This window comes from Megalops cyprinoides, chromosome 4, assembly GCF_013368585.1.
Source record: "Megalops cyprinoides isolate fMegCyp1 chromosome 4, fMegCyp1.pri, whole genome shotgun sequence".
Lineage (NCBI taxonomy): Eukaryota > Metazoa > Chordata > Actinopteri > Elopiformes > Megalopidae > Megalops > Megalops cyprinoides.
The window spans coordinates 29,185,457-29,202,079 of record NC_050586.1 but is presented as its reverse complement, the minus strand read 5'-3'; the positions used below and the strand labels follow the sequence as shown (position 1 = coordinate 29,202,079).

At 39.9% G+C, this 16,623-nt stretch overlaps 3 protein-coding genes across 3 annotated transcripts; all 3 read left to right on the top strand.

The window, feature by feature from the left end:
• Positions 1-234: 234 nt before the first annotated feature.
• LOC118776678 (alpha-1-antitrypsin-like protein CM55-SI) lies at positions 235-3,662 on the top strand. The gene is made up of 5 exons (XM_036527170.1): positions 235-300; positions 1,274-1,978; positions 2,208-2,475; positions 2,657-2,804; positions 3,414-3,662. The coding sequence occupies exons 2-5, from the start codon at positions 1,282-1,284 to the stop codon at positions 3,609-3,611; spliced, it is 1,311 nt and encodes a 436-aa protein (XP_036383063.1). The 5' UTR covers positions 235-300; positions 1,274-1,281; the 3' UTR covers positions 3,612-3,662.
• Positions 3,663-5,031: 1,369 nt separating this feature from the next.
• Positions 5,032-10,456, top strand: carnmt1 (carnosine N-methyltransferase 1). The gene is made up of 8 exons (XM_036527432.1): positions 5,032-5,180; positions 6,439-6,634; positions 7,297-7,463; positions 7,810-7,950; positions 8,476-8,654; positions 9,228-9,341; positions 9,660-9,763; positions 10,046-10,456. The coding sequence occupies exons 1-8, from the start codon at positions 5,032-5,034 to the stop codon at positions 10,229-10,231; spliced, it is 1,236 nt and encodes a 411-aa protein (XP_036383325.1). The 3' UTR covers positions 10,232-10,456.
• Positions 10,457-11,042: 586 nt separating this feature from the next.
• wu:fa19b12 (uncharacterized protein LOC560551 homolog) lies at positions 11,043-12,582 on the top strand. Its single transcript, XM_036525903.1, has 2 exons — positions 11,043-11,552; positions 12,250-12,582. The coding sequence occupies exons 1-2, from the start codon at positions 11,133-11,135 to the stop codon at positions 12,421-12,423; spliced, it is 594 nt and encodes a 197-aa protein (XP_036381796.1). The 5' UTR covers positions 11,043-11,132; the 3' UTR covers positions 12,424-12,582.
• The last annotated feature ends 4,041 nt before the right edge of the window (positions 12,583-16,623 follow it).

Sequence of the window (16,623 nt, the reverse complement as noted above, 5' to 3'; positions counted from 1 at the left end):
CACGACACCTACCCTTCCTTGCGAATGGATTTTCAGTAGAATGAGTTCTCTATTAAAGCAATCAGTAGTTTTGTCACCTCGTTTCTTTGTTTTTTTTTTCCCTGTCATTTTAATGGATCCCTGATGTCAGCACTTCCATAAAATCGGTAGCTAATGATTATGTAGTACAAATTTGAGTTTGATGTTGAAACAGACCAAAGTTCGAGAATTGATTGAACAAAGCAAGGCCGCTCAAATATATAAATTCACGGAGGCGTGCAAACACAGACAGAATACGGAATGATCTAGTGCCACAGGACGGTGAGTTGCACATTTGTTTCCCCCTGTGCTAAAATCAGCTTAAAAAGTATTGCTTCCCAGTTTGTTACTGAATTATAGTGTAAGCATGAAATTTTATGATATGTTATTATTCACAGTCTGATGACTGAAAATATATCTATGAACATTTGAAACAGTCAAATTGTGTCAGGCCTGTCCTAATGCACTGTAACAGTACAGATAGGGATTTTGGCTGTCGTTTCTATGGTTGGAGGAGCTTGAAAGTAGGTTTGAGTAAACTTGAGGGAAAGACAGAAAACAGTGTGAAATCCTCTGTTCTGTCAAGGGAATGAAATGTTAATGGAGGCAATGTGGGAGGCAAACATAGAGCTCACTGTTGGCATTCATTAGTGTCCACATGCCTAAAGATGACAGTGTAGAGGAAGGGTCCAAATTGTTCAATTTTAATAGGAGCAAGGAACTTAATATGTATTTATTGTCATTTTATTTGTGCAGTTTACACAAATATTCAAGATAATTGTGCAATAATTCTCTATTTGTAATTGTCTAATTGCAATATATATATATATATATATATATATATATATATATATATATATATATATATATATATATATATATATATATATATAATTAGCGGTGCTGTTCAAACAGTAGTATGTAGACATCTTTCAAGGTTTATCTCTACTTATGGGCCAAACACGTAGTGGAAGTGAATTAGGTGAATTAAGGTGGTATTTAATATTTAAATGTTGATTTATTTAGTATTACTGTATGTAGGCATCACAGATATTTTAGTATGTGTCACAAAGCTTTTCTGAAAGAGGGAGAAAGATTTCAGAATATGCAATCAATCAGTTTGGTTTTCTCCTGTCCAGTTTGTAAAGCTGTTTTCATTGGGGAGCAACCCCTTTAATAATGCATATTTTGAAGGTATTGGCTCACAGTGTTATTTACAAATAGCTGTGAGCTGTGTTTGTTTTTCTTTTGACAGTTGCCAAGATGAGGCTGCTCCTGTGTTTGTGTATCGTACTGTTGGTGTTCTGGTCCGCTGTCCAGGGTAATGGACACCATGGGCGGCAGCCTCACCCACGCCCCCCTGGGCAGGACCACGGGCACGGGCGCGGGCACGGGCACGGGCATGGGCACTCGCATGGGCATGGGCACGAGAAGCACCACGACGAAGGTAGCCTGAAGATACACAGAGAGAACATGGACTTTGCTTTCCGCCTCTACGAGCATATCTCCGCCCAGAACAACTCGCAATCCAAGAATGTCTTCTTCTCTCCGCTTAGCGTGTCTGTTGCCCTGGCAGCGCTGTCCTTGGGCGCGAGAGGCCAGACGAACCAACAGCTCTTTGAAGGTCTCGGCTTCAATGGCACAGACCTCACTGAGGAGGAGGTTAATGAGGCCTTCCAGCACATCTTCCAAGATCTCAACAAGAAAACAGGCGTGGACCTTTCACTCGGCAGTGCACTCTTTGCTGATGACAACTTCAAGCCCCGTACTGAGTTTCTGGAGAGTATGAAACGTTATTATCAGGCAGAGGGTTTCAGCACTGACTTCCTCAAGGCTGAGGAGGCCAAGGAGCAGATAAATAAATATGTGGAAGAAAAGACAAAGGGCAAAATAGCAAAGTTAGTTGATGAACTGGATCCAGAAACAGTAATGTTTCTCGTCAGTTATATTTATTTCAAAGGTAAGGGACATACTATGAGCAGCAGACAATTACAAGTTGATAACTGAATTAAATAACTTTGTGATTTAGAAAAGGAAAGTAATGGAGCAGAATAGAATATCTGTTAATAGGATCCATTGTTTTCTGCTGTATTTTCTGTTGTGTCATCTCAATGGGAGAACCCTTTGAGAATCTGTTCTTCATTACACTTATTTGATTGTTAGCTTAACCATAGTCTTTTTTTCAACAGGAAAATGGGAGGTACCATTTGAGCCTGATCAAACAAAGGCAGGCACATTTCACGTTGATGATAAAACAAATGTTACCGTCCAAATGATGACCGAAAAGGACCACTTTCATGTTTATCATGATGAAGAGATATCCACTTATGTCCTCCAGTTGCATTACAATGAATCCATCTCAATGTTGCTGGTCCTTCCTGAGAAAGGCATGAAGGGCTTAGAGGAGGTTATTTGCAGGGAACATGTTGCAAAATGGCTTAGATGGATGAAAAAAAGGTAAGAACCAGTAAAACGTTGTTCAATAAAAAGTGAAAACAGACTAATTTCATGCTTTATCATTTATAAAAACAAATGTTCATTAGTAGTCATTTTATTAATTTAAACATGTTTCAACACTTCTTTATGCACAACTTAGTACACTGAAAATAGTTAATTATCTTCAACTTTACCTTCACAGGGAATGCAAGGTGTTTCTTCCTAAATTTTCCATTTCAGCATCATTGCAACTCAAAGATATTCTGACTGAAATGGGATTCACTGACATGTTCAGCAATTCAGCTGATTTTTCAGGGATAACAGAAGATCACAAAGTAAAAGTGTCCAAGGTAAGAAAAAGGTTCTAAGTGGATTTCACAAAAAAGGAACTGTATGCTGTTTTATCAGCTTGTGTTTGTACCAATTATTCAAACAGTCACTTGCATCATACTGTTGGACTCCCACAATGATCTTCCAGTAACCTCTCGTGCATAGGTGTGTGTCAGGTTTGGCTTGTTCAATGCAGTTGTAGATGCATACTGGTAAGCTAGGCTAACCTCTCAGTAATACTAACCAGACCTTGTATATATTAGTAATGCTGTACTCAAAATTGAGAGAATTGTTCATATCAAGAAACAAGGATCTAACTGATCTAACTTCAGTTAGATCCTTTTTGTGTGTATTACTCTAGAGTGTTATTGCACTTGTTGTAATTTATCTGGCACTTCTAATATTCACGAAAATATTCATGAACTAGTTATTACAGGATTGTGTAATAGATTGATACATTTTCAGATGTGGTCTGTTGTGTTATGCATGTACTGTTGTTCTTATGACTTTGTTTGATGCACATTTGTGCTCTTGCTTTTAAGGCCCTCTGTATAAGAGCGTCAGCCAACTGACTGAAAGTAAATGTAAGATGTACAGTGCATTAACCTTGCCAGTGTGAATCTTCACAGTTCGTCCATCAGGCTACCTTAGACGTCGATGAGGTGGGGGCAACTGCAACTGGAGCCACAGGTGTGGGAATCACACTGTACTCTCTTCGACCATTTATAACCCTGAAGTTTAATCGTCCTTTCATGGTTATAATATGTGATCAGAAAACTAAGAGTATCCTCTTCTTGGGAAAGATTGTAGATCCAACTGAAAAGTAGGATCTCTGTTTTCTAAAAACAAATGAATAAAAAGGCAAACTGCAAATGGAATTTTGATTTTTTAGAACTGTGACACTACAGATGATTTCTGTGTGTGTGGTTGTGTGTGTGTGTGTGATTTTATTGTATTGCATAGGTTCCATCTTGACATATCTTTGACATATTTGATATATATGATATGATAACAAAAAAATGCAACCATCAAGGAATTGGAAAGTACCCAATTTTCACACTACAGCACCTCTCAGAACGATGTCCTTCAGCTGAAGTAATGGCCTAACATTTATTCATAGAACACAAGACGTCACATGATAAGTCATGTCCCACCAAGAGTGGAAACCTGAAAAGCCAGATATTAGCAGCTTACAATATTAATATTCAACATTTTCAGTATAACAGAGCCCTGTACCCAGTACTCAGCGCTGTGTTCCTTTGCCAATTTCCTTCCCTCTTTTTCTGTCCATTTCTACTGACATTTAAGATCAGCTTTGAGAGAAGCCTCATCTGTTAGGTATTTACTCCAAGCAAATATGAGGCAAAAATCAAAAGATTACAAAGTTTGAAGATTAACTCACCTTTAACCTTAACACTTTGATTACCTGAAATTCAAACTCACACCCCCTGAGTGTCCAAACACTGAGCCTGTGATCATCACAAATCAAACCTAAAATGATTCACCTCAGGCAGCCATATGCTCATGGCAGGTGAATGGGTTTGACAGTAAAAGGGGACCCAAATGTCACTCACAATAAGTGCAGAACTTCATATAAAACATATGATATAATAGAAAAATTAAGGGAAATGTTACAAGGCTGTGCCACAGATTATACACATTACAATTATTTTACATACATACACATACAATACCATCTAGTTTTCATGTCTTGTCTATGCCTCGTTGATCAGGGTCATTTTTGCGTACACAAAATTTTGTGTTCTTTTTTTTTTTTTGTTTGCTTTTTTAACACCAAAAAGCATAATTCCCTTCAGTGTTTGATGTGTGAGCGTGAAGGAAAATAAATACACCCATTACTAAATGATTTAATCATCCGATTAAAAACATCATTTTGTTTGGCAAAATTGCCTCACTTACTCCCCAGTGACATCTAAAATCTAAACAGACTTTAATGATATGTGTGCATAATAGAGCATTTGCCATTTTCAGTATAATACATTAAATAATACATAATACATTAAACACGTGTTATGTCTGAACATACTGAACGTCGCCCTTTGACAACGACACTAGTAAACTCTCACCCCCTTTCAATTAGGTTGGCCACCCGTGAAACAGAACGCTCACTCAGTAGTACTTCTACATCGTCTCTGGTTTGAACTACAACATTCAACTCGATTGGTTAAACTGTCTCACTTCCATTTGTACTCGATTGTTCTTGTCTACTGACGTCAGTTCTCAGCGATGGCCGAGCGGACAGAGGGACTGAACGCAGATGGAGAGCAAGAGGAAGCATACTTTTGCAAAGAAAGAATCAAATGCTCGCCGGAGGAGGACGAGCGCCTGGAAAGGCAACATTTCTGGAAAGTCATCGATGCATTTAGATATTATAGGTAGCTCGCTATCATACTGGAAAATAATTTACGTCTGCTGACGCTGGTGCCAGGTAGCTAGCTAGCTATCCCGCTGGCGTTGTAGCAGAATGTGTTTGGGAGGAATTTCTTATTTGTTCACGGGTGTCAGTGTAAAGCAGGCGCTGCGCAGATCCACTAAACAATCGTTGCAATGTGTGGAGGCGTGGGTAGTTTTTACAAGTGTTCGTAGTTAAGGGTGACCATACGTCCTCTTTTCCCCGGACATGTCCTCGGCTTGGGACCTAAAACATGCGTCTCTAAACGAGGACATGTCCGGGAAAAAGAGGACGTATGGTCACCCAGTTAAGCCCATCTCCATGAGGTGATGATCAGTGAACATGGGTAATGCGTGGTGTGAGGTGATGCCCGTGAACACGTCGTTGTTGTTGTTGTTTTTTTCCGGAGAATACAGGGGTGACAATGTAGCTGCCCAGCGTTTGCATCGCTTTAAATTGTAGTAATCACTATTTCAGTTAACTAGCTGTTGCAATGAAAATTAACGAACGATTTAATACGCTGTTGCTGCCTAGAAAACTCTTAGCTACCTACCTCTCAGCACCTTGCTATTATAATGTATCCATTTCAGAGAAATATTTCCAAAATGACCAACCTAAAGCTGCATACCTAAAATCTTACGAACTAGTTAGGTAGTTACGCTAGTACTTTGTGTAACTGACTTCTGCGGTGACCTAGGGAGCGGAGTAGACAGCCGCACTACTAATTATACTGCTGTACGAAGTTGCACTGCCTAACTTAGATACACTGATGCACATATAGATGAGAATTTGGTCATTTTCTTAATGTCTTGATTGAGATTACTTCGTATGTGGCAAGCTAATCTGTCCCAAAACAGGATTGTAGATAAGGTCTGCTGACCTCTGTTAACAATTTTCATGTAATACGTTGAACTTACTGTGATTGTATATACTGCTTTATTACTTTTCTAACCTCTGTGTTTGTTATCGTGTTTATCGTTTTTGTTGGTGATTTTTCAATATTATGATGCAGATTGCCGCTGCAGTGCATTGTAATTTATTCAGATACATTTTTGGACTACACTTTTTCTACCTGTTCATCTTAACATCTTTTTACTTTTCAAATCAAACAAAATAACATATATTTTTTATTTTTATACTTTTTAAACACGTTGTTTTGTTTTATAATTATGCAGTTTAAGTTTTTCACTGAAGGCAACAGTAGATATTTGATGGGGAAACTCTGTCTCCCTCCTCACAAGGATCCATGTTCATGAACGGGTGAATCGAGCAGAGCGACAGTTCCGGTCTCTCCCAGAGCACCACCGGATGCTGCTTCCCAACTTTCTGTCCAACATGGCCAAGATCCGCCGTAGCGTGGACCACAACCAGCAAGTGCTGCAGGCCATTGTGCACAACTGCGTCCACATGTTTGAGAACATGGAGTACGGTGAAGATGTATGTGAAACCTCATTGGTCCGCTGCTGACAAAGATGGCCTGCTAATGCTGATGCTGTGGTTTATTTCCTTTGTAGAAGCCCCTGTCTCGGGTCACATACACTTTACAGTTCAGTCTGTGTTGTGCATTCGATCAGCTGGAGGTTTAGCAAGGACTTTGCACAAAGACACAGCAATGACGTCCCTCCTGGAATTCCGTTAACTGTGAATGGCAGGGTATGGTTTGCTAATTACGGTGTTCACAGTTGCCATGACTTCCCTCACCTGTGGTGCTAAATGAGGTCATAAGAGCTAATAAATATATAAAGCCAATGTCAGGTTACTGATAAACTGGATAGAAAGGGATCTTTGGACTTCCTCTGAGATACAATAGTAAAAAGTTTGCATTTAACTATAGACTATGATTTCTTTGCATATACCAAACACAGAGACTGCAGGTATAATGGTCAATGCTATTGCCCATGTCTGACCTCTCCGGGAGGAATATCCTATGTCACCAGTAACCACAAACAAAAATGTGGATAAGCTTGAGGCAATCAGTTGATTTGCTCAGAGCAGGCCAACTCCTTAGACACTGTTGGGGGACACCGTTGTCCCTGTCCATTTTTTGGGGGACAGAATACGGATTGATGTTGCTTGGTGTGTGTTTCTGTCTTCTCCAGGATGACATGAGGAAGGTGCGGCCATCATCTACATTTGACATGGACAAACTTAAGTCCACCATCAAGCAGTTTGTGCGGGACTGGAGTGAGGCGGGGAAACCAGAGAGAGACAGCTGCTACCAGCCCCTAATCAACGAGATTCTGAGGATATTTCCCAGGGACCAGTGGTAATAACACACACACACACAAACTGTTGAATTTACCCACTTCTCACACATTTTCTTTATCCTAGTGTTATCCTAGAATTAGAATATATCAAACATTTTATCCCTTTCACCCTTTTGATCATTCATGTAGAGATTAATTTATTATTTATACGGTACATTTCTGTGGCAACCCTGTCTGCAGTGTGGAAACAAAAACATGTAACTATTACAGATAGTACTGTGTACAGTGTGGGGGTGGGGATTTTCACTTGTTTTGGCAAGCTGTTCTAGCCTGAATGCTACTGGTGCATGTCACATCATTTTCCCATGTGTGTGATGTCTAAGTAACCGTGCCGCTGTTTTACAGCGATGCCTCGAAGATCAGCATACTGGTGCCAGGCGCAGGTCTTGGGCGCCTCGCCTGGGAGATTGCCCGCTTGGGCTATACCTGCCAGGGGAACGAGTGGAGCTTCTTCATGCTCTTCTCCTCCAACTTTGTCCTGAACAGGTACTGAAACCACACACTACTACATATTGTGTCACATGTTCAAAATGAATGATCTGTGACAGCTCGCTCACAGTAGCCAGTACTGTCGCTTTGTCATAGTACTGTAGATTTCTCCATTAAGAAAACACAGGCATCAGCGTAGCATTGGAAGTTCTGTGCTATATCCATGTAGATTTGGGTACTTTTGTACCTGTGTACTAGTGGGTACTTGGAAAATCTGTTCTCTACCCATGTACATTTGGGTACTCATGTACCTGTGGACTGAGTACTTCTTGTGTACCTGAGTACTTCTAGGTACTTATGTACCTGTGTACTACTGGGTACTTGACTACCTGTGTACTTGCTCCCGTTGCTGCTGTGACATTTCATGTATGTTGTGATGATGGCCTTGTGAGTCACTCTGGAATGGAGAAATAATGGTATGGATGTGTTCACATGCCACCTGAATTTAACCTGTTTACACTGAAAAAAGCTGCTTTGAGAAGGCAGCTGCTTTGAATTGTTCAGCCACTCTGTTTTTATCAGGTGCGATGGGGTGAACTCAATGACCCTGTATCCGTGGATACACCAGTTCAGCAACAACAAGAGATCATCAGATCAGACGCGGCCGGTGACCTTCCCTGACGTAAACCCTCACAGCCTTCCACCCAACTCCGACTTCTCCATGGTTGCAGGAGACTTCCAGGAAGTCTACAAAGAGCCAAGTGGGTGACATACAATTCTACTCCATGCCATGGCATAGTCATTTATTGTGCCACCACTGAAAGCTTAATTCTTGATACTGCCACCCAAGACCAGTTCCTGAACGTGTCACCCAATGAGTGTCTCTTAACGCATGTCCTAGTCAGGTTGAGTTTTAAAGAGTGTGACTCTTCCTGTACAGAATATATTTCCTGCATATGTAATGTATTGAGATATGATCAAAAACAATATGATAGAAAAGATACACAGTGGATTTAGTGCAATATAATGTATTTTTGTGCTTGAAAATACTTGATATTTCCTGAATGATTCCTCTTCCCTCCTGAACTTATTTTATTTTGTTTATTTATATATTAGTTTTGATCTAATGAAAGACATGAAAGATTGTACATAAAATGTATAATAATGCTTTGGTTTTTCAAGCTGATTGAGCCCATGACCCATCTCATCAGATTTTCTAGTTTTCCATTGCTTTATTGTATCGCACATCTACAGTATACATAAAAACATATTGAGAGATAACTGACTCTTCATCTTTTTCTTCATTTATATATAATAAATGTATTTCTCACCAGATACCTGGGACTGTGTCACCACCTGTTTTTTCATTGACACTGCTCACAATGTCATTGACTACATAGAAACTATTTGGAAAATCCTCAAACCAGGAGGAGCATGGATTAATTTAGGTGAGTTAACTACAGAATGTGTATTTTTTATTCGATTTTCTTAATGAAACGGATGTTTTCTGTGTATTTTTTCATCTTTGAATATATTCATACTTTCAATACTTTTTTGCATACATTTTTTGAATTGTAGTTTAATTAAAAATGGCTTTAGTAAGTCACATCAACATTGTAAATAAACTAAATCTTTTTAATAAGTATTTTTAAAATTATAAAAATAAAATTTAAAATTTTTGGATCTATATATATATTTTTTTTGAAAAATAATTTTTGACCTTGTGATGCAAATATGTGTATGTTAAAGATGTGTATGTTTTGCAGGCCCACTGTTGTACCATTTTGAAAACATGGCAAATGAGCTGTCAGTAGAGCTCAGCTATGAAGATATCAGGGCTGTCATTTTAAAATATGGATTCCAGATGGAGGTAATGTACAACTTACTGTATGTGACTCAGTTATAAAACCAGCAATGATTTTAAGCCTAGATGTTTTTGTATGGGAACTTGGTTTGGCTCTGTGCTTCCTGATTTCCCACAATGCAAAGTTTTATTTCTGTGGGTTTAAATGTGGTTTATACACTTGGTGTGTGGCAGCCACATTCACACTTTCTACCATGTGAGTATGACATCACTAAAGTCAAATCCATATCCAGTGATTATTGCAAAAAGCTTTTTGTTAAAAAAAAATGCCACTTTGTCATCCTGCAGGTGGAGAGAGAGTCTGTTCCTACAACCTATACAGAGAATGACCGGTCCATGCTAAAATACTTGTACGACTGCGTGTTTTTCGTGGCCCGAAAACCTGCTCACCTCTTTTCCAATGGTGTCCAGGGAGGAGAAGCATGTCAGTTTGAGGAATGCCAACAGAAAGACAAGGACGATAGCATGACATGACGTTTCAAAAAAATCTCAATTCAACAAAACAAGTGGAAAAAGACAGACAGGATTTTCTTTCTTTTTTTTTGTTTTGTCTTTTGGAAATGCTGCCCTAGGAACTTTCAGAGAACACTTTTCGTACAGTACAAGTCTGGGGAAGAATGGGTGGACACTTTAATAATGAAGTGACCGATGTTAAGTGTATTTTTTTTCTTTTCAGTAAAATCCTGATTCGGTGCCTTTTGTCTGCCATATGTACATTCAGTAGATTTTGTTGTAAATTCTGAAGTGTCTGATTCCTTAGCATGCACTCCAGATGACAACTGTAATTTTCAACTGTGTATATTTATTTTCTAAAATGATTAAGGTTGTTTTAAACTTGATGTATGTTTGGATATTGATCATTTTCTGCATCATATCTGGGTTAAATTTACCAATTCACTTTACAATAAAGGAAAAAAATACTTTTTTAAAACTTTTTGAAGTGCAAAATGCATTATGTTTTGTTCATTTTAATGTGTTACATGCTGATTAAAAATGTTACATGTCAACAAAATGTATATTATCAGTAATATATTTTGTTATGCATGGTGGTGAACTAAATGGTGATTTTCTTTAATCCTCCACACCAGGCATTTTTTTATTAAAGTCCTGCATTACAAACCAGCCAGTCATTAAAACAGCCAAAGCAACGAGCGAGCTTGCGCGTGTGTCAACGATGATACATTCATACCTTGCACTTCAGTCCACCCGTCACAGAGGGCGCTGTAGGCAAAGGCGGGTTAACGCTCAAAGTGAGGGAGACATTTTATTCCGAGTTGTAGTTCGGAGGGGGGAGGTTTAAATGTTGAGCTAGCTTGCTAGCTTCTTGGCAGCGTTTATTAAAACATTTAAATAGGGCTAAAAGTCATTAGCATATATGACGAAGAGAAGAGCAGAAGACGACTTGCTCTGCGACGTTCCCCTAAAGAGATGTATCCGTTCGTGCAGGATTGATGCGCAGTTGCCTGGCATGGCTGTTGTCTGTGGAGGTAATGTTTGCAATTCACCATCGTTGCCTGCTTTGCCAGACAACTGCAGGAAGAGAACTTATAATTTTGAAGAGCAAGAAGTGACCAGACCGCGAAAGAAGTCGACCACGAACAACATGCACGGCGTTGTGGAGATGCACGTGAAAGGGAGTAACAACAGCAGTTTCAATACAAAGAATTCTGGAAGTTTCCAGGAAGAGAACAAGGCTTTCCCAGTCTCTACTCTAACCTCACACGGGGCCGTTTCAAAGAAACGAATGAGGGACGAGTCCATCGCATCACAGGATAACTTGCTGCTGTCAGAAGAGGTTAGTTTGCAAGGTGTGAGTGCAAACCAACATAGTAATTTCACAGCAAGGGCGAGAACAGCACTGGGAACGAACGCAAGATGTCGCCAGTACTCCGTGTTTCGAAGGCCATGCGCAGTTTTTTGAAATTGTAACTTCGTATGCTTGAGGCCTAAAACACGATCCCCCCACTGCGGAATAAAGCCATATAAAACTACATTTTATTACCTATATGACCTGATATTCCACAGTGCCGTGATAGTAGGGAGCCCTTTGTTTGGGAGCCCAAAGCAGTCACGGTCAGCTGTTCGTCACGTTAATTTATACTAATCTAGATGACCCTAGAAATGCAAGTTAGTCTGTATTACAGAACATGTGTCAGTGCCGAGTGTAGGGTCAAATTTGCATCATTTTGCATCTGTGTACATGCTTTTGCCAGCTGGCTATCTTATGTCGACAGTGTTGCAAGTCCATGTATGTAACGTATTTTAGATATATCGTCAGCACTGAATGCGTTAAAAAGAACACCGTCTCATGCTGCATCACCCCCAGTTGTCCGTTCATTAAATGAGTTAAGTTTTATATGTCTCTTCGTATAAAACGGAAGCGGTTAACTGTTCTTTTAAACGGCATATTACAATTTTAGATCCTCAGTAAGTTATTTCATCGAGTGATAATGCAAGAGTTCTAACAGTTCCGACTTTATTTGAATTATTAGGGGACGTCCACGGAGGATGACCTGTGCACTTTTAACACATTCCAGTTCTGGAGGGTGCCGCTGCCTGATGTGGACCTGTCGCTCCTGCAAAGTGACGATCGAGCGGTGCAGTCCTCCCACCCGCCTGTAAAAGACTCGGCCATGGTGTCGGAAATCGACGCCATGGAGACATGAACTGTGTGCGTTTCTACAACAAGATCTTGTGAATACTAGTCCTGTTTGTGTGTTAGTTTGTTTAAAAAATGGGATGTGCCGCTCCGGTATTGTTTCTTGCTGCCATGCTTAAAATGGATCCAGTTTCAATAGAGTGATTTATCAGTAGACTAAACATTCCCGTGCCACATGAGTCAAAAGTAGTGGTTCGTTTTTTTAAAAAAAAAAAAACGCAACCACAATATTACTCTCAGGGTCGGTTTCGCGGACAGTAGTTAAGCTTAGATGTTGACTAAGACGTTTCTTTTAATGGATATTCCCATAGAGGAACATCTTAGCTTAGGACTCGGCTAAACCCCTGTCTGTGAAACCGGCCCCAAATTTGCTCTCTTCAGTATTATTATTTAAATTCTGTGCCGCTATGTTTTGATATGCCGCTATGTTTTGGGGTTTGTGGAGGGAACATTTGTGACAGAAAGTCGTAGTTGCTCAGTTCCAAATCATCTGATGAAAGTGTGCCGTTTCTGAGGATATTTTTGCAGAGAAGCTCAATAAACACGCAATGTCAATCTCCATTGAGTCCTGAGAATGTTTACTCTTACTCCTGGCCACCTGCGAGTTTAACATGCACTATATGGACAAAAGTATTTGGCCACACCTGTTTTTCAGGGTTTGGGCTAGGCCCCTTATCTCCAGTGAAGGGAAATCTTAATGCTTCAGCATACCAAGACATTTTGGACAATGCTATGCTTCCAACTTTGTGGCAACAGTTTGGGGAAGGCCCTTTTCTATTTCAACATGACTGTGCCCCAGTGCACAAAGCAAGGACTATAGAGACATGGTTTGATGAGTTCGGTGTGGAAGAACTTGACTGGCCCGGAGAGCCCTGACCTCAACCCCATCGAGCACATTTGGGATGAACTGGAACGGAGATTGCAAGCCAGGCTTTCTCATCCAACATCAGTGCCTGACCTCATAAATGCTCTACAGAATGAATGGGCACAAATTCCCACAGAAACACTCCAAAATCTTGTGGAAAGCCTTCCAAGAAGAGTGGAAGCTGTTATAGCTGCAAAAGGGGGACCAACTCCATATTAAAGTATATGTATTTGAATACAATGTCATTACAATGTAATGGTCAGGCGTCCAAATACTTTTGTCCATATAGTGTAAATCTGACCACTAAACAAGCCACAGAACAACATGTCTTACCTTTCTATTTTCTTTCAGTGTTTTATGGTATGTTATTCAGTGTTACTCAATTTTCAGATGTAAGAATTAAATTAGCCTAGCTTGTCTTCTGTTAATTTACATTGTTTATTGCAACAAGTATGAATTCACTGTTGTGTTTCTTTTCACGAGTAGCTCTTATCCAAGGTAATTTAGAGGGTTTGGTTGTCCTGCTGTGCTCATCGTTGAGAATATGTATACACGCGCACGCACACACACACACACACACACACACACATGCATACCCTCAGGTACAGAACCTAGTGCTCCATCTGCTCTATCACTGAAATGTTCAATTGTTTCCCTGAGCAGTAATTAAATTTTCTCTACATTATCATATTTGCCCTCTGACCGTAACTGTGGATAATGTGACAGTGGGCTGATCCTTCAGAAAGCCTACAGTAATGATTGGCTCTACAAAGCCACTCCCCCTCAGACAGAGAGACCAATAAATGAACAGATTAAGTTAGTGACTGTTGCCCACTGTTCACCTGGGTCAGGTGTTAAGACGGGGCCTGGGAGGGTAAGATGGTAAGCACTGTGCAAGTTTTGCTTTTTTGTCCTTTCCTTATGCTGTACAGGTCTGGGAAGACAGAATAGAGTAATCGCCATTAAGCCTTTGATTTCAATGACTTCTGGTTACTCCAGAATGGCCTTGAGACTGTTACATAGTTTTACATACAGGATAGTGGATGGAATCTAAATCAGCTCTTAAGAATGTCTTAAGAAACTGACAAAGACAGCACAGTATATGGTGTAGCTGTTAAAACCTTCTTGGTATAGGAGCTTCTGCTGAGTAAATGCCTCATGGGTAATGTTAGAGCACTATGTTACAATGCTCCACGTAGGGTATTTTCTTTGCAAAATAATTATGTTGAATTAAATGCTGCTGTTACAGGGCTTGGCTATTCTATACTGTGAATATGACGCTGTGGAATTAATTATGCATTTATAAACCATTTGATATAATTTAAATTAGGAGAAAAAATAATGCAAGACTGAGGAGGCTGAAATGCAGCATATTGTGTTGCAGCTTTTAGCAGAGCTGGTGTGTTGCAATGATTTTTACTGTGCCTGTGCCTCCTGTGAACGGTCCCTAGTGCTGTTTGCTCCTCTATTCAGTGTTGTCAGACCTGCATGGTCGAGGGCCCAGGCTGGTCAGTGTGTAGACAGACTGAGCTGATAGCCACCTGGGTACTGAGAGACCCATTCATCAAGAGGGCAAACATCACACCCTGGAAAGAGCACTGAACACAAAGCTGTCACATTCCTCGCTGGGCAGGTTGTTTGATTGTCAGTGTGGCAAACTACAACAGGGACAACCACTGCTGGACGGCCAAGAGAAACAGATTCCTAAGACAAGTCGTGCGTGAGGTGAGAGCAGTCTCTTTTTGTCATTTTGGATTTGATTTGCACCAGGGCTGTTCGCGCACACACTCCCCTCTTCTTCCAAAGGTCACTCCAGTCTCAGGTCTTGTGGGGTCGTTGTTGAGCAATAGCAGCTATCATTGTAGGGCTGTTAAGTTGCAGCAAATAGGAATGGGTGCTTGGATTGTTGAAGTCACATGGCCTTTTCATCTGTACTATTTCAATGAAGTGTGGCCTGGTGATAAGGGTCAAGGATTGCAGCACAGTGGTTGCAAATTTGATTTGCAAGTAAGACATTGCTGTTGTACCCTTGGGCATGGTATTTAACCTGAATTGCGTTAATACATGTCTGTTTAAATGGATGATATGTAAGTGGCCCAAGGCAACTTCCATACCTGACCATACATGACTTCCTTACATTATTATTCATTTATACAGCTGGATATTTTCTGATCCAGTTCCAGGGGATTATGTTGTGTGCTGTTTCATTTTGAAACGAAACACTACAATAAATTAATGTGTATGTTGTCATTTTTGCATATTTTCTCTTTTGCAGATATGAAATGAATTTGTTGCATATGGTAAAAGGAAATACATTATGGTATTTCACTGTTAATGATCTGATGTTGCTGTTTTTCTGGGTAACCAAGCACAGCTTGGCATAAATGCCCTCACACTGTCAGTTTTCTGAATTGCATATGATCTGGGAAGGAAGGACCTTTTTTTCAAGCATTTCCTACTTGACTTAAAATAACACCCGACAATCTTGATTACGAGTTTGAGTGGGAGGAAGTTTTTTTTTTTTTTTTCCCTCAATGGCCACGATCTAATGTGAGAAGAAAGATCTGTGAGGATTTCTCAGGACAGGCGTGGAAACGACTTTTGGGGAAATGGAACTTCAGAGGAAGGTAACGTTTCTGTTGTGAGTGTAATGTTATATGTGTGTGTGGATTGCGGGAAGGCACTTAACAAAGACCTGAGGTCCAAGGGAATGTCATGAATGTGTTTGTGGAGTTGTCTTTACAAGCTTGTCTAAGCTTTGCTGACCACAATATACACAAAGAAGTGATAGAAAACCTACTTGCGATGATGAAGAGTCTATTTATGAATGCCTGACATGAGAATGCTGAGAGGTCCAGATGCTTCACTGCTGCTTTTGAAGGAATGCCTTACTCGCTGACTTAAAACATGCTAATGGTTTGGACAAAAGTTTTCCGTTGGAAGTTTCAAAATCTGGTCCTACAGCTCTGAGTTTCTGTTTGAGTAACGTCTGTGGGGTTTAAGTCTGAATTTGAGTTAAGTTTGAGTCACTTTCACTCCTCTAAAAGGTGCCTGTTGAGAGATAGATAAAGCTCTCTGGTTTTTATCTTGATTTTGCTGCAATAAAAAAAAAAAAACATTTCTCAAGGAAACTGTCTGAAAACAAGGGCACTCTCATGACTTTACAATCACAGCCATCTATACAAAACAAAAAAAAAGTGTTTGCCGCAGCAGTTAGAAAAAGTAATAAAACTATATTGAAAGTACATTATTAGGTATGGTAGTACATTGCATAGTTCTCATTGAAAGTCACCAAAATTATTTCTAAAAATTGAACAATGGATTGGTTGATGCTTTAAAACA

What these genes read in the sequence shown, in the direction of transcription:
- LOC118776678 (XM_036527170.1), top strand. Translation starts at nt 1,282, where the DNA reads ATGAGGCTGCTCCTGTGTTTGTGTATCGTACTGTTGGTGTTCTGGTCC. An exon ending in CAGTTATATTTATTTCAAAG is followed by an intron (nt 1,979 to 2,207) that starts GTAAGGGACATA and finishes TTTTTTCAACAG; the next exon opens with GAAAATGGGAGGTACCATTT. An exon ending in CTTAGATGGATGAAAAAAAG is followed by an intron (nt 2,476 to 2,656) that starts GTAAGAACCAGT and finishes TTACCTTCACAG; the next exon opens with GGAATGCAAGGTGTTTCTTC.
- wu:fa19b12 (XM_036525903.1), top strand. Translation starts at nt 11,133, where the DNA reads ATGACGAAGAGAAGAGCAGAAGACGACTTGCTCTGCGACGTTCCCCTA. An exon ending in ACTTGCTGCTGTCAGAAGAG is followed by an intron (nt 11,553 to 12,249) that starts GTTAGTTTGCAA and finishes TTGAATTATTAG; the next exon opens with GGGACGTCCACGGAGGATGA.
- carnmt1 (XM_036527432.1), top strand. Translation starts at nt 5,032, where the DNA reads ATGGCCGAGCGGACAGAGGGACTGAACGCAGATGGAGAGCAAGAGGAA. An exon ending in GATGCATTTAGATATTATAG is followed by an intron (nt 5,181 to 6,438) that starts GTAGCTCGCTAT and finishes CCTCCTCACAAG; the next exon opens with GATCCATGTTCATGAACGGG. An exon ending in TCCAACTTTGTCCTGAACAG is followed by an intron (nt 7,951 to 8,475) that starts GTACTGAAACCA and finishes TGTTTTTATCAG; the next exon opens with GTGCGATGGGGTGAACTCAA.